Source organism: Antechinus flavipes, chromosome 5 (genome assembly GCF_016432865.1).
Source record: "Antechinus flavipes isolate AdamAnt ecotype Samford, QLD, Australia chromosome 5, AdamAnt_v2, whole genome shotgun sequence".
Taxonomy (NCBI): Eukaryota; Metazoa; Chordata; class Mammalia; order Dasyuromorphia; family Dasyuridae; genus Antechinus; species Antechinus flavipes.
In genome coordinates this window covers 188,616,909-188,638,371 of record NC_067402.1, presented here as the reverse complement: position 1 = coordinate 188,638,371, position 21,463 = coordinate 188,616,909, and the positions used below count along the sequence as shown (strand labels likewise).

Genomic DNA, 21,463 nt, shown 5'->3' with positions numbered 1-21,463 from the left:
GTGGAACTAACAGTAATGCATTTATGTTTCTGTCCCCAAAGTAAAACAGAGATTGTTGAGCATTACTGCACATTCATAGTATTGAGATGACAGTGACTTCTTTCCCTAGATCCTCCATCCTGGGACTTTGTTCCCAAATCTGTTACCTATGTACTAGGTAACTCTTCTCTCACAAATGACTCCAATTCTGGATATAAATGGACTAGGGAATTCCAACCCCAAAGAGAGTGGATTAGGAAACTGAGGCAACCACAGGTTAAGTGGTTGCACAGCTAATGAGCGTTTTAGTCCATATTGGCACTGGGGCTCCAACTATGACTTAGTGCTCTATCCAATGAGCCATCTAATTGCCTAATATTTACATCCTAAATTTCTAGCCTCACTAATTACTACTTTTCCTCCCATATTCCACTAGCCAGCCAAATTGGTCTTCTTTATTCCTCCTATTATATTTTATCTCCCATAGTCATGGGAATATTATATATTCCCTACCTTCTCACTTCTGCCTCATAGATGTCCTCTTGTCCTTCAAGAGGCAGGTCCAATGCCACTTTCTACATGAAGCCTTTCCTTATCTCCCTCCTTCCCTAATTAACCTGAATTTAATTTGTGTTTATTTCCCATCTTTATATTTACTCTATATATGTAGTTGCTATCTTTCCCATTTTTCTGTCTATTCTTTGTGAGTAGAGATTGTTTCATTCTTTTTCTTTGTCCTTGGTGCTTAGGAGAGTGTCCAAAAGGTGCATAATAAATGCTGGTTAATTTATTAATAGATAGATGGTCACTCAGCTCCAGATCTGTGAGCTTTTGATCTGTAAAATCAGGCAACTAATGTTTTGAATGTAACTTGGGCAAAATAGTAAATAAAAAAATAAAATATATCTAAAACAAAAAAAAGAGAGACAGCCAGGTGACTCAGTGGATAGAAAGATTATGCTATTTTTATCCCCATTTTACAGATGAGGAAATTAGGTTCAGAAAAATTAATTCACTTGACCCTATTAATTTACACAGCTAAGAGGCTGAGAGCTAAGGTTAAAATTCATATCTTTTGTGGTCAAAAGTGTTTCCAATACAGATACCAAGTCTCCATCTATACCAAAATTAAGCAAATAAATAAATAAATAAAATTCTGACAGCGTGGTAGTTAGAAGCAAATGTTTAGTCATCATTATGATGAATGAGTTTTCCACTCCAACTATAATTATGTGTTTGTTTTTTCTCTGTTGTTATCGTCAATTTTATGTGTCCAATAAAGGTAATATATAAATGTGTAACTTCTGGGATGCTAATTTTATAGCCAACTAGATTTTGTTTGACAAAGTCAGCCTCAAATAGAGTCAGTGATGTGGTGCAGTGGTTAGCACTGGATTTGGAGTCAAGAAGATTTGGGGTTCAAATTAGCCTCAAACAATTAATTACTACCTCTGTGTGACCACAGACAAGTCATTTTGTTAGCTGTTCCATGACCTGCCTCATTTCATAGCAACATGGAACTTGAACTAATAGGGTGTTAACCTGAGGAACCTGTCCCGACAAGGAACCCACAAATCATCTCCTCAAATCCCCTCACTTTATAAATGACAAGATCAAGACCCGGAGACTTGAAATGACTTGCTTGAAGGTCATACATTTCAACATCAGTTTTGAGTTGCTGAGGATAATTGAATTGGTTCTTTTAGGAAAATGGATCAAATATATGGAAGCCCATACATAGAACCAAAAAAGTTCTTTATTTCATTCCTATCAAAAAGAATAAAACATTTCTTCCAAAAATTACAAGTCAAAGATAATCTTACAGAGATAACATATTTAAAATAAAATCATGACAATTAAAAAAAAATATCAAAATGGAAACAGTAAGAAAAAGAGCCAGTAAACAAAGAAGCCTGGAATTTCCTTGAGTTCAAGAATAAAGTTATCTTTTCTTCCTATCAGGATATAAATCAGTGAGAAACTGTTAAGATAAGGCCAGATAGCAACATATAGTTATGTCAACTAAGGAAATGAATCTCACCTATAGAAGAAAACATGTTCCAAGAGGATGACCAAAAAGATATAGAAAGGTTCTACGTCTTTTCTATTTCTTTAAAGTCTTCCTGATAAGACAGACTTCTAAGATAAACAAGATCTCCTGCACACGTGGATTCTAATTTGATAGTGGTCTTAGCACCTGCTTAGATTTAAAAATAGGTGTTGTTATCATCTGTGGTGTTCAGCTGTAAGTACTCCAGGGTGCCTTTTTTATAGCTGGCCACACGCCTTGGTTTCTGGTTTGATAAACCTTGGGCCTGCCTCTTCTGCAAAGCTTCAGTGATCATATTGGAAAATTCTGCTTGTAAATGCTGCTGATTCTCCCTGGAAAGAAGAAAAAGATTGAAATATTAAAGGGCACTCAGCTGCTTTCCATCATATGTAGTAGTAGTTGCTGTTCTTGTGAGGGTTTTTTAATTATGTCTGACTCTGTGACCTCAGGTATTTCTTGGCCAAAATACGAGAGTGGTTTACTATTTCCTTCTCCAATACATTTTAGAGATGAGAAAACTGAGGCAATCTTCATACAGAAAATTATTCCACTCCAGGGTTGTCTTAAGTGGTTCTGCCTCTAACTCTTGTAAAATAAATTTTACAGTCAATAAGAGTGACCACCCTTGAGTGTAAAATATAAATTACTTTATGTTTCTATAGTATTTTGCTATTTATAAGGAACTTCCCCAGACATTGTTTCATTTGAATAGAATCAACTCCAGGTAGAAATCGGTTTGATTTGCAGAAACAAAACAAAGCAAAAACTATCGATTTTTACCAGGAATAAAAAACAAACTGAACTATTTTTGTATATGCTGAAAGGGGAAGGGCTAAAACCCTAACCTTTCCTAACTCTGCTCCTCACTCTGTGGAATTCTCCACTATTCCCAATAACCTTTTCACCTTGGAAGTGTCCTCTACTATAAGAACCCCCTCTTCCATCTGACTAGTTCTTCCTTGAACCTCCATTCTGAGAAGGTGCCATTTCTCAACATTCACCTTTCACTCCCCTCTCAGCTCTACTCTTGAATTTTCTGATTTCTCTATCATACCCCCACCACACTGGTACCTTATCATCCTTGATTTGTTTGTTCGTTTTTATTTCTATTCCCAGTGCTTGACATATGGTAAACACTCAATAAATGCTTATTTGCTTGGAAAAAGGTAAATAAATATCAAGGACTCTCATTAAAAACCTGGCCCCCTTACTACCTTTTCAGTCTTCCTATATATTTCTCGCTGTCACAGCACTCTATCTCCTGACTCTGGGACTTTTCATTGGCTGTTCTCTATGCTTGAGATTTTTATTTTCTTCACTCCTGACTTCTGGACTCTCTGGCTTTCTCCAAGTCCCATAAAATCTAATCTTTCATAGGAAGTCTCTCCCATCCTCTTTTATAGTTACCACTTTGTTTATCCCCATGAGTTTGAACCGGTCCTATGGCTATCTTGTTCACAGATCACATAGATATTCTCAGAAGAACAAAAGTCTGACTTAATTTGAGGCTTTTGGTCACTCTCCTAGATTTGACTGGGTGTTCAGAAGTTTAGAAATTAATTTCTTGTCTTTGTCAAAAGCCAAGGAAAAGGCTATAACCTCTGCCACTATCCAAACTGTTAAGAAAATGGCCTTGGTTACTGTGTATTTGAATTATAGAAATTGTCATCTCAATTCTGGACATATTTGAAAATAATTCCTGAAACCTTGATGTCTAGGATCTGCTCACAATTACTAGAGGGATGGGCTCTCTAAGTAACTTAGAAAGTCCCCAGTGTATCCAAGGCCTGAAAACCTGCTGCTCTCCCAAGTAATCTTATTGTATTGTAGTTATAAAAATGTATTACCATAAATGATCCCAGCCTAGGGTCGATTGGACCTGAACATTCAAGAATGGAAATGATGGGATCAGAGCTTAATCCTTAATTAGTTGGATTTTTCTCCAGAAAGAAAAATAGTTAACTAGTCTCATGACTCTCATGGCAAGCCAGAAATTGTCATCTTTCTCTCTCTCTTTTGCTTTTAAGTTTTCTTAGGAAGAAATACAGTACACTTTTAAAATTTTAAACAGGTCACCAAGAAGCCCCAGAAGTGAAATTTCATAATCTATTCATTTCTGATATATTATTTCCATGCACACAAAATCTGTAAAAGATTAAATTTCTTATACAAAGTAAAGTCTAGAAGAATACTTCTCAAAGTGTGATTGAAGGCCCCTTGAAGGTCTCCAAGAACCTTGTACTTGTGACTTGTAAGGGCACAACTTTTTTTTCATAATAATACTAAGATATTATTTGTTTTTTAAAATATTCCTCCACTTTCTAACTACTTATATGTGTGAAGCTAGACTTTCTTCAATCAAAATAACATGTAGCAAAAGATTGACTGCAGAAGCAGATAGGAGTATTCAATTATCTTCTATGAAGCCAGACATTAAGGAAATTTGCAAAAATATGTTAAACAGTACCACTCTTCTCATAAATATTTTTCCTATTTTGGAAAATATAGATATTTTTCATTTAAAAGTTATTTATTAATGTACAGCAGGATTTATTATTACTATTTTTAATGATTTAAGAAATCTTTTTCAAATTTATTAGTTTTAGTTTCTAATATCATAAATATTGTTAGATACAACTTTCATAAATAAAAGATCTTTGGGATCTTCAATAACTTTAAAGATTGTAAATGGTTTCTGAAACCAAAAAGTTTGAGTATTTGAAAACTGCTACTCTAGACAACAGAACTAAGACAACTAATTTCCCTTTCTTTCTGTCTTTACTCCCCATTCTATAACTTACGCAGAAGGAGGTGTTGGTAACGTATACTCTTGGTCCTTAACTCCTGTGAGCCAATAGGTGGTCTCTGTCCCCTTGCCCTAATGAGACAGAAAAGAGACACATTGCTAGTGGTGAAATAATGCAATTCATATGCCTCCCTAGATTTCTCTGAACCTGTCCCTTTGGTCATTTCTTATAGCACAATAGCTCTTATCCAACAATTGCTCATTTGATTCCTACCCCTCTTAATTTCTATTTCTTGGAAATTACAAAAAGAACTGCTATAAATATCTTTTGTACACAGGAATCCTTTTCCTCTTTGGGTTTTAGGTATAGTAGAGGGATATGCACAGTTGAATGACTTTGAGGTCAGATTTCCAAACTACTTTCTAGGATGGCTAGTCCAATTCCCGGCTCCATCAACCATGTTTTAATGTGCTCCAAAGATTACTTTTTAAAAGTAAACAATAACAAAATTTATTTAGAAGAACAATAAATAGAATTTCAAGGGAAATAATGAAAAAAAGAGGAAGGAAGGGACAGCAACACTTATAGAACTCAAACTATATCAAAACACAGTAATCATTAAAATTATCTGGTACTGACAAACAAAAAGATCAGTGGAACAGACTAGATAAGTAAGAACTAAAAATGAGTAGGTCAGTGTTTGATAAACCCACTGGGGAAGAAGCTCCCTGTTTAATGGGAACTTCTGAAAAGACTAGAAAACGGATTGCCAATAATAAGCTCATTGATTGGTAGATTTAAAGTTGGACAAGATTTTAGTGATTGTTGAATACAACCTTCCCCCACCACCCAATTTACAGATAATAAAACTGGAGCCCAGAGCAGCAAAGTAAAATTCCTAAAATTACACAAAGCGTAGGTAGCAGAGCTGGGATTTGAATTCATATCCCTTAACTCTGAATTCAATTCTCTTTCCACTGTACTATATTGCCCATTTGTTATCATCTTAGAATAGCATTTTACACTATACAAGGAATCCCAAAAGTCCTAGTCCTGTTTTAAGTTTTAATAGTTTAAATCCATTAGAGCAAATAATAAAATATTATTGGTTAGCACCTCAAGGAGGTTAAAAACCGAAGAAAAAGGAATTTTCTCTCTGTCTCTTTGTCTTGTCTTTGTCTCTGTCTCTCTGTCTCTCTCTGTCTTTATCTCCCCCTTATCACCTCCTCTCACATCTATCACAATATTCATAAAAGCACTTTTTGTGGAAAGAAATGGAAACAGGGAGATATATATCAATTGAGCTGCATTAAGAATCTGGAATTTGCTAGAGTCAATTCATGCCCTTGGGAAAGCCAGTTGTTAAATTTTCAGTATATATATTTACACATCAGAAACCTATAAACATTACAAATCAGGGATCGAATTGTTTTGATGATTGTCTAGAATTATGAAAGTAATGGAGAAAATGTTAATAATACATCTACACTTTAAAGTGTGTCATGTATACTTTTTTTTTGAGAGCTGATTGTGAAACATTTACCAGCACATCCCTGAGTAACTTTCAGGAATAAAGTGGGAGCTCTTCAGTATGCTATCCTGGTAAAATCATTTCTGAAGTAGTGTGTTTAGTTTGGGGCATCATGTTTTTTTTTTAAAAAAAATTGATAAGCTAGAGAATAACCAGAAAAAAAAGTGATTAGGCTGATAGAGGGTGAAAAATGTCTTGAGTCCATAATATATTATTGTTTGTCCTTTGATCTCGAAGATAGAGATGTAAAATCAGGAAGATTGATTTGCAAGTAAATTAGATTTAAGTGAGGCAAGGCTATGCAAAATTATTAACCATATTTTCTCTTTCAACAACAATATTGCTGTTACTGTATACAGTGTTCTATTGGTCTTTCTCATTTTTCTTTTCATTATTTCATACAAATCTTTCCATGTTTTTTTAAGATCACTGAGCTCATCATTTCTTATAGCACATTCCATCATAATCATACACAACAACTTGTACAAAATTCTAAAATTCTATGGTTCTAATTCTGTAATTGATGATTTATGTGCACATTATAGTACATAAATGAAATAGAATATTATTGTACCCCAAGAAATGATAAATGTGAGAAATGCAGAGAAATTTAGGAAAACATAAATCAATGAAGAATAAAATAAATGCAACAGGGAAAACAATAAGCACAATAGCTACTACAACATAAAAGGAAAAAATGAAATGAAGTAGAACATTGTGTGATTCTAATAACCAAGTCTGAATCCTGAGAAGCAATAAGAAAAGATACCTTCTCTCCTTTGGTTGGAATGTTGTATATGTATTTTATATTGTATATGTATTTTATATGTACAGATATGCTGTCAAATGTATTGATTGGTTTTATAAAATTATTTTCTTTTTAAAGATCTTTTTTTATTGGGAAAGAATCACTGACTGAGTGTCAAGGAGAAAAGGATGTTCAGAAATTAATGTAATATAAAAACATAAGGTATCAATTTAATTTTTTAGAAGATAGATAATATCAACAGCAAAATACTGACATAATTTTATGTAAAAGGCAGGAAGAGAGGAAATAAGAGTGTATAACTAAGGTGAATCACTAACCACACTAATGTAACCCCCCTCCCTTATCCTAGGAAATCTTCCAGGCATGTGCTGGAGATAATATATTATGAGAACAGGCTGTTAAGTTTTCAGTGTGAACATTTACACCTTACAAATCCACAAACAAATCAGGATTTTATTTATGTGGTGTTGATTATTTAGACTTTAAAAAAAATGATGGATAAAATGTTAATAATGAACATTAAACAATTTTTGGACAGCTGGTTGTTAAATATTTATCAGTATATTCCTATATCTCTCTCATTCCTATATGGGAAGGAGATATCTCTTCTGGTTGAAAAGGTTTTAAAGAAAAAGGTATCATACATATGTGAAGGAAATAATAGAACCTTTTCATCAGCTTCTGAATATAGACCAAACAAACAAATAAAAAAAGGAACCACGTGGTATCAAGACCAAATCTGAGACCACTTAATTCAAACAAAAGTAAAATGTTGATATTTCTCATATTGATCACTAATCTGTGAGGAGAAGATAGAAAAGATAATTGGGAGAAAGTTGTAAGAGTCTATCTTTATCTTTCTCAACTCTGGGGCTTGAAAGGTGTCTGATGAAAATATTTCAAAATATATTTAAGATAACTAAAAGTAGTGGCCAGGCTTTCTATAGATCTGTTACCTTTAAATAAGTTTCTCCTCTCACTTCATATAAGAACTGACATTCAGTCCTCTTCAGAATAGCTATAGTAGATCCACTCACATGAATCCTCAAAGCTGAAAAGGAAAAAAGCAAAATTAAATTACTTCCATTCAGAATCCAGTTTCATAGCCACATGTGTTCTCACTTATTCTAGCAATCTGTTTCAACTGTTCTTATTATCTTAGATATCCTCTTAAAAAGAGACTTTGTGACCTACTTAAAGCATATCCTTTCACATGGGATTGCAAATGATTTTCAATATTCTGCAGAATGTTTCCTAATCACTGTTTCATAGGTTCATGCACGTCTTTCCACAGTTGCAATAAATGTGTCCTAGCTTGGGGCAGGGAACTTGGGATTTTGGCTTGTTTGCATTATGATGCAATGTCAAGAAACAACATTAAGGTAGTGGCCATGTGAGTGAAGAGGACAAGTATGAGAAATATAATGGATGTAAGATTTAGTGATTATTGGCTATGTGGGATGAGAGAAAAGGAAGCGTCAAGGGTGATTCTAAATTTACAAACTTAAGTGACTGGGATGATGATGAACAGCAAATACACAATAAAAAAGGGACATTTGAAATAAAAGCAAGTGCAGGAAAAAAAGATAAACATTTCAGTTTTAGACATTATTTGAGATGTTTATAGGACATACATGAGGAAATACTTGGCAGTCAATTAATAATGCGGGATTAGGGGAAGGTCAGTTCTCTCTAGTGCTGCTTTCTTGCTCTTACCCAGATGAAAAACTAACAATGAGAAGCCATTGTCCCAAATGAATTGGAAACCATTGCTATATAATTACCACTTCCTTTACAAATCTCAGCAAAAGCTTAAAATCAATATCTCCCAAACCAACCTTATAAGTAATTCACAAAAAAATTGTTGGCAGAAGTCTAACCTGGCATATCCAATTTTAGAAGTCCCATCTACATTCATCAATATAATTTAACCCTTTTATTTTACAGATAAAACAATTGAAACCCAGACAAAATTAAGGGATTTAATCAAAGTTACCTCCACATTAAATAGCAGACTTGTATTTTAAATGTAGGTCCTCTGATTTCAAACTCAGTCATTTTACTATACCATGACTTTCTCTCATAATCATCAATAACAAATATTTGTTGGGTCTCTACCCTGTATAAGTGACAGATCCAAAACTTTTCTCATTACTAGTTGTTCAGAGGGTTCTGACTCTTTGTGATATCATTTGGGGTTCTTGATAAATATACTAAAGTAATTTTCCATTTCCTTCTCCAGCACATTTTACAGATGAAGAAATTGAAGCAAACGGGATTAACAGGGATACACAGCTAGTAAGTGTCTGAGGCTAGAATTTAACTCAGGAGGGTAAATCTTCCTGGTTCCAGCCCCAGTGCTCTATCCACTGGGCCACTTAGCTGCCCCACTTCTCATTATCTGCCTAAAACAAGATAGACTCCTTCAGTATGAAGGATACTTGACTTGTAAATTCTAGGTTGTATATCCAAGTCACTATTCCTAGCTCCTATTAACACCGATGTTCCACAAATCCAGAGTCCTGCAGCCAGTGGCTGCTATGAAAGCTTCCTGGAGGCACTATGCCCTCATAGCCCCTTCTCCTTCAGTTAAGGAGACCTTGGTCTTTTTGGGGACCATACTAGCTAGAGGATCAAGTGTTCAGCTGGAGACTTATTTGTGAGAGTCGGTTTTTCAGTGTGAGCATATAACCTCAGAAATAGACAAACATTCTCATTCAGGACTTGACTTATTTTGTTTATTGATTTAATTAATTAAGGCTTAAGAAAGTGATGGAAAAAAATTCAATAATGTAACTTAAAAGTATGTCATGCATATATATTTTTTTTTCAGGAGAATTAATGGTTTACCAATTAACATTTACCACCTATGCAACACTGGGAGGATCCCACATACTCCTTCTTCCTAAATTTTTACTTCATCTCTATCAGATTCCCTGAGAAAAACTGATACCAAAGCTTCAATTCTCTTACTCCCTTTGCCCCTGGAGCACCACCTTCCTTCCCAAGAAACCTCTAGAACTCTCACGCCTATCCACAGCTTCCAGATAGCCATGTATCCTTCATGACCAAGCATCTCTATGACTCCAAAAGGCCATCTCTTATCCACAAAGGTCTTGAAAAACCAAGATCAATGAAAATAGGGGAGAAGAGTAGGATTATTATGAAAGGTGTATGTATGGGAAAGGGAAAGAGAGAATGGGAGCAGTATGTGTCTTTGGGAGTGGGAAACAGTAGATATGTTCCTTGTATTCCTAGTGGTAATCTGGAAAATGTTTCTCCTTAACAACAAAGTTATAAATAGCAGAATAATTCCACAGAACTATTGGTTCTGCATAGTTCAGGAACTTCATCAGCTTCAAAGATCTATCATTTCATCCTGGAATACTCCCTACTTGATATTATTGTGGTTGGAAAAAGTTTCAGCCTACACGTAGGCAACCCAGTAATGAGCCTTGCTCGTAAGACAGACATCCCAACAGTCCTTCACTAGGTCTATATTATAAGCCTGTCTAGCTTGTTAGAGTCTATGCTCTTGTGACATTCATTGCCTTAAAGAACCTAGGGTTACTTCCGTAACACAAAGAGGCATCAGAGTAGGACTTCAGCACAATATTTCCTATAAGTGTGTGTAAAATACTTTGTGGCCACAAAGTGATGTAGTAGATAGTGTCAGGCTTACAGTTAGGAAGATTCAAGTTCAAATCTGGCCTTGACAGTTACTAGCTGTGTGATCCTGGGCAAGCCCTTAACCTTGTTTGCCTCAGTTTCCTTATCTGCAAAATGAGCTGGAGTAAGAAATGGGAAACCACTCCAGAATCTGCCAAGAAAACTTAAAATGGGGTCACAAAGAGTCAGACAACACTGATAGGTTTAGGGAATCTTTATAACATCATTTCTAGAAGAAAATGTTTCCCAAATTGCAAGCAATTGAATTTTTGGAACACAGTGTGTTTATGAGTTAGGGATTCCTATATAAGCACCTGCCTATAGTAAATAGACTTATATTTCCCTCACTAGTGTGAATTTCCATGATAATCAAACAAAATGGAGATAGGAAGACAAGATGGAACACATTCTGTTTCTCTTTGGGCCTCCTTACCATCAAGCTTTCTCTGATCCTATGGATCATGCTCATTTTCATGGCTATCTCATTACACATGGGCCAGGATGAAAATCATGACTCATGTCCGGGGGAAAAATCCTTACATATAATAGTACAATTTCAGTCCAAGAAAAGGATACTCGTCTCACTGTCTTATTTATCTCTACTGATATTTTTCAGCTCTTTCCACTATGCTACTCTGTAGGTGAATTCTCAACCACGAAGAAAGCCTGTTTCTTTTCTTACGGAGGCCTGTGGATTCCATCCTAGAGGCTGTGTTCACGGAATCTCCAAACAGACAGTAACGAGGCATTTTGATTCCAACAACTCCAGCAGCACATGGGCCTGAAAAGGGAGAGGAGAAAGAAGAGAACTTGTAGCTTTTAACATGGTGCAACTTAAATCTGGATGTAATACATTGATTACAGGGCTAGATACTCTATCACTGGAAAGTGGCAAAGGAGTTTGCAGAATGCTAAATAGGCTTGCATCCAATGGGTGTTTAGCAAGGGAAAAATAATTAGCAAATCTATGTGTTAGGTTTCTGCTAAGATTTTGTCCTGAAAGTTTATATCTATATCTATATCTATGTATATGTATACACACACACACACACACACACACACACACACACACACACACATTTTTTTTTTCCCTGAGGCAATTGGGATTAAGTGACTTGCCCAGGGTCATACAGCAAGGAAGTATTAAGTGTCTGAGACTAGGTTTGAACTCAGGTCCTCCTGACTTCTAGTGCTTTACCCACTGTATCATCTAGCTGCCTTTATATTTTTCCAATGAGGGAAGTTAGAGTGCATAACGGATAGAATACTAGTTTTAAGAGTAAGAAAATATGAGTTCAAATCCTGCTTTAGACTCTTTTTTAACTGTTTGATCCTGAGCAAATCACTTAATCTCTCTCAAACTCAGTCTTCTCATTTATAAAAAGAATTGGACTTGGTAGTCTTGTAGTTTCTTACAGATATGAATTCTATCCTTGAATTACCTATCATGCAGACATTTTTATCCTTTAGAAGTCTTACATTCTGTACCAGGGTCAAGGATTTCAAGCCCATTCTCATGTGTCCATTGCTCATGTGTCCAACCTCAACTTTAACAATTAACTTGGAAAATACAAGGTTACATGAAAGCCTAAATCCATGATTTTTTGTTTTCCTCTCTGTAGATATGAACCAGCATTTGGTTTTTAGCAATATTTAGCATACATTTTTGTATCTTTGAAAGTAAGACCTCACACTTAAGTCAGCATTCTAAACTTGAGAAGCAAAAAAGAAGCTTTTGCAATGAAGGATTCACAATTGTTATGATACAGTGGTACCCTCAGGAGGTCACCTAAGCATCTGACCCCATGTCCTCTGAATCCAGCGCCCTTTCCTTTGTACCATGTTGAAAGCCTACATTCCTCCCGCCATCTTTCTTCTGTCTCTGTATTGCCCTTCTAGGATGACCATATGGGGAGGATTTAAGGACAGACGTCATTCCTGTATGGGAAGATAGGACTCCTCTGTGCATGGGTCTCTGTTTAGGAGCATTAGACCATAAGATCAATAGGGATGGGATGAGGTACTTCTGACCTAAGTCATTGGGGTTTGGGAGTTACATCTATAGCAACTACCCCCACTCTCTGTTTCCAAAGTCTAAATGCTCCATTCCAGTTGCCAAAGACAAAAATATTCAGTCAGAGAGCCAGATGGAGGAAAAACAGTGGCTCAGTCAAATATTTGGTTGGAATATTTGAGGGTAAGGAGTTTTAAAAGTTAAAAATTAACTCAGGAATAGCAAAATCAGGTATTCATTAAGCAATAACAGTTGAAAAAAATACCAAATCCAATTAACTTTGTGGGTTTCTCATGTTTCTATTTTCTATTTTCTGGTTGATTTTCTCAGTGGTTTTGGATTTTAATGTTGTTTGCATAGTCTTATCCTGGAAAGAATATGCTCTTATGTAGATTAAAAAAAAACAACAATCACCAGCATCCCCTACCAAGAAAAAAAAATCTACCCTCAAACACCAGGCAAATTCTTTCTTCCATTGGTAAGGAACTTTATTTCAGAATAAAATTTAATTTCACCTAAGTAAGATGCTGCTTTTTAAAGAAGATAATTTTAGGTTTCTTCTCATCTTGCCTTCTTTTCCAGAAACTGCATCTGTTCCTAGGTATATACAAAGGTCAAATCTCTCTCAATTGAAAAATGGGGCAAACAAACTTGAAGCTAGAATAAAGTGGAAAGTTCCCAGCACAGCAACCAGTAGATATGGAGCCTCTAGTCTCCGTCCTGCCCATAATTATCTGTGTAACCAGTGTCCCAGAGTCCTTGGATATAAAATGGGTATAATAATACCAGTCACATATACCTCATAGGGTTGTTTCGAGATTCAGAGGAGCTCACATATATGAAAAAGCTTTGAAAAAAATGTTATACAAATGCAAATTCTTGTTACTAATAATAATAGCAGTGATTAAGATAAATAATGCCCATAAGGAAAATCCCACTTCTGTGAAAGTGTGGATATGAAGTAATTCATATTTTCACTTTCACTGTGGGATAGATATGGAGAAATAAAAGCAGGATACTATGTCCCCATCGCATCCCAAATGAGAACTCTCAGCATGGTCAAGGCTGGAGGGATGTCACTTCTGATCTACAAATCAAGAGCTCCCATTGGGACACATGTTCTGCTGGCCAAGTGTTCCTGTGATCCATATTCATGTGATCTAAAGCAGGGTTTCTTAAATTTTTGCACTTGATCACAACATAATATTTTCACTCTTTTTGTTATTTACTTTCTTATTTTTTCCCTTTTTGATCTGATTTTCCTTGTGCAACAAGATAATTGTATAAATATGTATATTTATTGGATTTAACACATATTTTAACATGTTTAACATACATTATATATATGGATTACTTGCCATCTAGGGGAGGGAGTAGGGGGAAAGGGAGGAAAATTTGAAACATAAGGTTTTGCAAGTGTCAATGTTGAAAAATTATTCATGCACATGTTTTGAAAATAAAAAGCTTTAATAAAAAAATTTTCCCACTCATGACTCCTTTTTGCCTGAGAAATTTTATGCAACTCCAAGTGTATAGGTATGTAAAATGGAAATATAAATGAAACATTTACTGATAATAAATCATCATTTCATGACCCTTATATTCAGTTATGAAACCCTATATGGGATTATGACCCACAGTTGAAGAAGCTTTAATCTAAAGCATCCCATCATTCTACACAGACACACACACACACACACACACACACACACACACACAAAAACTTTTTTTTAACAAGTATAATGTAGTTAAAATGAATACCAAAAGCACCCTTAATCAAAATAACAGTGGGGTAAACAATTAGTAATAGGTAAGTAGGTAAAAATATTGCGAGGCAAAATAGCAACCAAAGTGGGAAAGACCTTAGAGTAGCAATTTGCAGACTGAATTGTGTGTTTATGCAAGTGAAGAAAAGGAAAGGTATTTTCCCCAGAAACCTGGTCTTGTCCCTTCTCTGGGCTGCACTGATATCGGAGGAAGGATGAAGGCAGCATTTTCACGATGATTGTGCACCTGGGATACGGTCTGTGTTAGCCCTGTCTAGAAGTCCCTCCTTCTTCCTTTCTCCTTCTTACAGCCTCCCTCAGCTCCAGCTGCTGGTTCATCAGAGCACTACAGAGCCATCATTTTGTGGTTTTCTAGGGACCACCCTAGCTACATGTATTTGGCTGCCATTTCCTATACCTAGGGATTATGGTGCTTCCTTTAATCCCTTTTGCTGAACCTAAGTCATATATCTAGGCTTCTAGATAAGGGCTTGGATTTTGTGAACTTAAAAAAAAACCAGTAACTATTTCAACATACTAAGTTTCCTTTGTAATTCTGTATATTTTACTTTGTGCATTGAAAAACATTATTCTAAGAAATGGTTCATAGGCTTTACCAGACTGCCAAAGGGATTTTAAAAAAACACAAAAAAGGTGAAAAACCCTGTTTTGGGTTGACCTACATTTTTCTGAGAAGATTATTGTGGGGAAGAGGAACAAAAATGCCTTTTCAGCATGGGAATTTGCCCAGCTTGTCTTGTTTAGATAATCCAATTTAATCAAAAATATTTTGATGATATTACTATAAAGAATACATGGAGAAATGGAGAAAAAAAAAGACAATAGAATCCCAAATTGCTTGATGAGGTTGAAGCATGGAGTAGCTTGTCTTAAAAGCTGTCTCCTCTCACTTGATGATCAAAAAGATTCAAATGAGAAAAACTAAAACTTGCTCAGGAGTTTTTATGCTCAGAAGACACATCTGACAGTTCCTGGAAATCTAAGAGATAACATAAAATATTCATGACAGACTGGTACAGAAGTCACATTTGGAAACTTTTTCTCCTTACTGACTTAGGTCATGCAAAAAAGTAAGCCTTATGCCTAGTTAACATAACTCTTTCAAAACAATTTATTTTCTTATTACAGCTTTTTATTTTCAAAACATATGCATGGATAATTTTTCAACAGTGACCCTTACAAAACCTTGTGTTCCAAATTTTTCCCTCCCTTTCCCCCTAGATGGAAAGAAACCCAATATATATTAAACATGTTAAAAATATATATGTTAAATTCAATATATATATACATATTTATATAATTATCATGCTGCACAAGAAAAATCAGATCAAAAAGAAAAAATGAGAAAGAAAACAAAATACAAGCAAACAAAAAGAGTGAAAATGCTATGGTTTACATACCAGAATGTACTCCAATGCGGATCCACACAGGGAGACCTGGAAGATGCTGGAGTTCAAAGGATCCCATGAAACTAAGGATGTCCAAGGCCATTTTGGCAATGTCTACTGCATGTCGATTGCCATTCCTCTTTGGCAATCCACTAGCAACCATGTAGGCATCTCCAATAGTCTCCACCTGTGAAAACAATTTTATAGAAATTTATGCAACATTAGTCATTTTACATCCTCAGTGATATGAACAAAGTATACACCATGAGCATGGCACTGCACTATTAGTGGGAATTACCTCTAAGAAAGTTCAGTTTGTATTACTTGCAATCTGATTAAGAATATTCTTACAATAACTTTTCTAAGATGTCATTTAATCTAATTAGATGAAAAATAAAACAGTTACCATGGGCTTTAGCTGCACAATGAATTTATTAACAAACATAAATCACCAATGTACTCTGATGATGAGCATCATATAAATACTGAATTGGGTGGAATAATTTTATGTGACTCCAGCAATTGGCCTTTTCCCACTTCTTTCAGCAGAGAAAAATTAGGAAATATTTCAAAAATGCCTGTGTTTTCTTCATTGAAAATTATCTATTTTCTATTTTTTACCTCACCCCACTTGGTAGAAGAATATACTAAAAGCATATTTTTTAGCAATGACCATTTTTCAAATGCCAGTTCATGGGTGGGAACCATTTCCTTATTGACAGTTCTTATTATGATATAATATAATTTATATAAAGTTCTTTGTAGACTTTAAAATGCTATGTAAACAGTTATCATCAATATTATTGTCACACACATTAGTCTAGTACTGAGATTCTAAATCTTTTTCTAAAAATTAACTCAAAATTGATATTATTATCAATTGCATGCATTCTTTTATCTTATTTTTTTAATTCAACCTGGGACACAATAAAGTAGTGATGTCCTTCACAAAATAGGGAAATTGGGGGTGGGGGGAGGAAATGATTATGAACATGTTGAATTTCAGATGCTATAGGAAGTACAAATATAGATGTCTAGTACACAATTAGTGATAAGGGACCAGAGCTTGGGAGAGATATGAAGGCAAAATAATTCGATTTATATAGGAACAATAATTGAATCCTTTGTAACTATTGAGATTTCCAAGATAGAATATGTAAAGAAAAAAGAGGAGAGCACCCAGAACAGTTATAGGTTATATCAAAGTGTAATGTTCGGGCTAGCTTTCTAGAGGATCTCAGGACCAGCCCGAGTCCTTGGTTTTAGTGCAGGAGAGCCACCAAGATGGTCAAAGATAGACTGTCTCTCTTCCAGTCTTTCTTAGTCTTTATATACCTTAGTATAATTACATCATTACAGCAAAATGAATATGTGTGAACTAGAGAACATTACAACAACACCATACTAAATACTAAATATATATGTGAGCTAGAGAACCATTATCTCATCAATTCCACTGAGTTAACACCTTGTTTCAAGCATACTTCTCTACATCAAAGGATGGAAGAGATGACATGGAAGATGTTCTAGAAAAGGAGACTGGGGGCAGCTAGATGATGCAGTGGATAGAGCATTGGCCCTGAAGTCAGGAGGACCTGAGTTCAAGTTTGACCTCAAACACTTAACACTTAGTAGCTTTGTGATGCTAGGCAATTACCCCTAATTGTCCTGCAAAGAAAATTAATTAAATAAATAAATGTTTAAAAAAGAAGAAGAAGAAGACCAAAGAGCAATGGATCAGATTGATAAGAAGAGAAGCTGAAAGCAGCAACTTTTCAATTGCTTCAGTAGTTAAGAAGTTATTTCCTTAAATCAAGATCTCTTTGTACCTTCAACTCACTGTCCCTACTTCTGTCCTCTGGGATCAGGCAAAAAATTACTGATTCTTTTTTTTGAAAGAAGGAAATGAAGCTCATAATATTCAGGACTTTTTGGGGTTATCATGTTACACTGTTGACTCATGTTGACTTTGCAATTTAAGAAAATCCCAGATCTTTTTTTCAGATGACCTGATTTCTTAGCCATACTTTCCTCATCTTGTGAAACTGATATATTGGTCCCATTTGTAAGACTTTCTTTTACCATTATTAGAGAACTTTTTGCATGTAGCATGTAAGCTGACACTCCTTCCAATTTTATACTATGTAAAACTTTAATAAGCATTCCATCTATACTTTTATGTATCATGGATAAAAATATCAAAAAACAATTGGCCAAGTACAGATTTCTTGCATTCCATGACAGATTTCAAGTTGCTATAAGCCTACTTTTTGGTTCTGATCATTTCACCATTGTTGAATCCACCCAATTATACTATTGTCTAGACTACATCTTTCCATTTTGTCCACAGGAGTAATGGTCCTTTAATGACACATTTCAAGTTCATTTCTATTCAGGAATAAAAGTCAAGTTCATTAGTTTATAGTCTATAGACTCTATTTTCCTGCATCCTCCCACTTCTTTTTTAAAAATTGAGAAAATTCTTTCTTTTTTTCCTCAATAGTATTTTATCTTTTCCAAATACACATAAAGATAGCTTTCCAATATTCATTTTTGTAAGATTTTGTATTCCAAATTTTTCTCCCTTCTCTCTTACTTCTCTCCTTCCAAGACAGCAAGCAATAAAAATTCCTTCTTCTGAGGAGGAAAAATACTACAATTAAGAAGACAACTAGTTTTTACCATACATATTGATCATCTTTCAATCATTGTTAAAAGGATTTTAACACTGTTACCTTGTAGACATCATGGTGATCCAGAATGTGGTCGAAGCTCTTGTAGACATCATTGAGCATATCGACCACCTCCATAGGGGTGCTATACTTGCAGATGGTGGTAAAGCCTACAATGTCACTGAAGTAAATAGTGACCTCCTCATACAGTTCAGGTTCCACAAAACCTTTCTCTTTCAAAGACTTTACCACTAGCCTGAAGAAGGGAAAGAACACAAAGAAAAGAGCTTCAGATTTCAGCCATTTATTCTTTTCTCCCAGAAATCATTGCCTTGCAGCAGCAACAAATCTATAATATGTATCAATAAACCTAGATTATTGGACTCCTAATGAACCCAACTGCCTCATTACTCACAATGAGAAATCAAAGAAAAATGACAAACATGTGCATGTATATGTACATGCATGGAACATGTGTAAGGTGTGTATGACAATAGCTTGATATTTGAACATTACAATTAATATGTGCACATTTTCTCAAATACACAATACTCTCATGCACCTCTACATCAAGGAATGGTTTATGCAAACTTTAAATATAATGAAAATCATGAATGATTTACTAAATAATAATAATAATAAAAATAATAGCTAGAGTTATTATAGCTGGTTAAAGTTTCCAAAGTGCTTTATATATGGTTTCTCATTTGATTCTTAGAACAACCCTATAGGTAAAGCTATTATTATCCTCATTTTCAGATGAGGAAACTAAGGCAAAGGAATGACTTGCTCATACAGCTAATATGTGTCTGAAGAAAGTTTCAAACTCAAGTTTTCCTGACTTCAAATTTAGTATTTTAGCCTCTATTTCACTAAGCTGACTCATTAGCAAAACACTGTCCAAAAGGATACTCACTGCCCAAGAATTAGAAAACATTCAAAGCCATAATGTCTTTTATGAGATTATGGGGGGTGGGAGGGATTCCTAAATTTGCTAATAAGATCTAGATCAAATTAAAAATCCTCTCCAGTTTTACTAGTGTTTTTTTAAAAAAAACACATCTGACTTCCTAAGCAGTTTCATTTGTGACATATTTAAGTTATAAATATTAAATAGCTTGAGATAATTGTTTTTCTCTTCTTTAAAAATCAGCTTTGAATGTCATGAATATTTGAAAGAAAAAATATCTAATTTCTTTAAATTGTAAATTCAGTCACTGGGAGAACCCAAACTGTAATGATAAATTGAAACATGGTACCTTTTACATACCAAGTCAAATGGTCCTTACTATATCTAAGCAGTAGAGATGAGAGTAGGAAAATAGGAGACTAATAATGTAATAGGCCATACAAGCTCTTATAATGGCCATGTCCAGACATATGTTTCTTTCCACATCTTGAATCTATCACTTCTCTGTTAGGTGGTGGGTAGATGGTTCATCATTTGTTGAGCTGGCCTTGAGGAAACTGGACCAGATACCCTAAGTCACAGAGTCCTTTATTGGCAGTGCAGTGGTGGATCAGAACTTTGGCATGTTTGTCCCCCTCACTGGTACAAAAAAAGCAACCTATCCATACCTTTGCATTAATTTAATAAAATTCTATTAGATCCCTAATGCGTATAAAGAATGTGAGGTTATATTCTCCACTTTTACATAAATCTCCCATGACAGAGTAAGCTATTGTCCTTTACCTTTTTTAAAAAAAAATTGCATGGATATATAGTATAGCACTTGCACATTCCTTCTCTTATATCTCACTTTATATTTCCTGTTCACCTCATTTTCTAGTCAAGAACAACACAAGCTATTAGCATTAATATTAAAAAAGTGTATATCTCATGGATTGGTGTGGTATATCTAGTTCTGTTGTTTACTAGTCCCCATTTAGTGCTCTTCCCATTTATTATTAATTAGGCAGCATGCTTAATTAGCTTTTTAAAAAGGAGTATTTACTAAGGGATATGACATGGACAATTTTTATTGAATAACCCCCCAAAAGTCTTGAGTATTTTTCCCCACAATTACACATAAGATTTAGGGGGAGAATGGGTGCAAATTTAGAGAATATATGTGACCAAAGGGTTAACTTATAATTCCTTTTTGGAGGCCTCATGAAGTTCTTCTTTCTGGGTCTACCTTTGTTGAGTTCTGAAACTGCTTTTTTTCAATGTGTTTAGTTTGTCCTTGGACTGCCTCTCTGCAGATACTATCATCACCCACTGCTAATGCCAATAACTATGGGAAGTCTTATGATCTTAAAAAGAACCTCAATCATCCTCATCTCTTTGCTGTTTATAAGTTTGCTTCTGAAAATTTATTCCTCAGTGTTACAATCTTTTCTTTGTCTTATATAGGTCAAAAGATATGTCAATCTTTCCACCATTCCTAGTACATTTCTTCTGCAGTGTAAACTGATTTTATCCTATCTCTTGAGGCATTTCATGCTTCCCAAATTAATCCAGAGCTTATTCATACTCAGTTATGCCTTTTATTAACTGATTTCTTAGAGGTGTCTAAACTTGTACACATTTAGTTTAAAAGTATTTTTAATGTATTTCATATTTTAATTGACAAGCATTAAAGAACTGGAAAATGAGTAAATGCCCATCAATTGAGGAATGACTGAACAAGTTGTGGTATATGAAGGTAATGGAATATTATTGTTCTATAAAAAATAATGAATAAGCTTATTTTAGAAAGGCCTGGAATGATTTATATGAACTGATGCTGAGCAAAACAAGAACTAGAAATGTATTGTACACAATAACAGCAAGAATGGGCAATAATCAACTATGAAATACTTGGTTCTTCTCAGTAGTTCAGATATTCAAAGCAACCCCAATAGACTTTGGACA

General features: G+C 34.8%; 1 protein-coding gene across 1 annotated transcript in view; it reads right to left on the bottom strand.

Moving 5' to 3' along the window:
• Positions 1-1,717: 1,717 nt before the first annotated feature.
• Positions 1,718-21,463, bottom strand: part of GUCY2C (guanylate cyclase 2C) — a 103,853-nt gene continuing 84,107 nt past the window's right edge. The window contains exons 22-27 of the mRNA XM_052000837.1: positions 18,670-18,862; positions 15,947-16,121; positions 11,428-11,526; positions 8,033-8,127; positions 4,831-4,907; positions 1,718-2,361 (exon numbers count right to left, since the gene is read on the bottom strand). Coding sequence (XP_051856797.1) covers positions 2,187-2,361; positions 4,831-4,907; positions 8,033-8,127; positions 11,428-11,526; positions 15,947-16,121; positions 18,670-18,862 — 814 coding nt within the window. The 3' untranslated portion in view covers positions 1,718-2,186. The remainder of the gene's footprint in view (positions 2,362-4,830; positions 4,908-8,032; positions 8,128-11,427; positions 11,527-15,946; positions 16,122-18,669; positions 18,863-21,463) is intronic.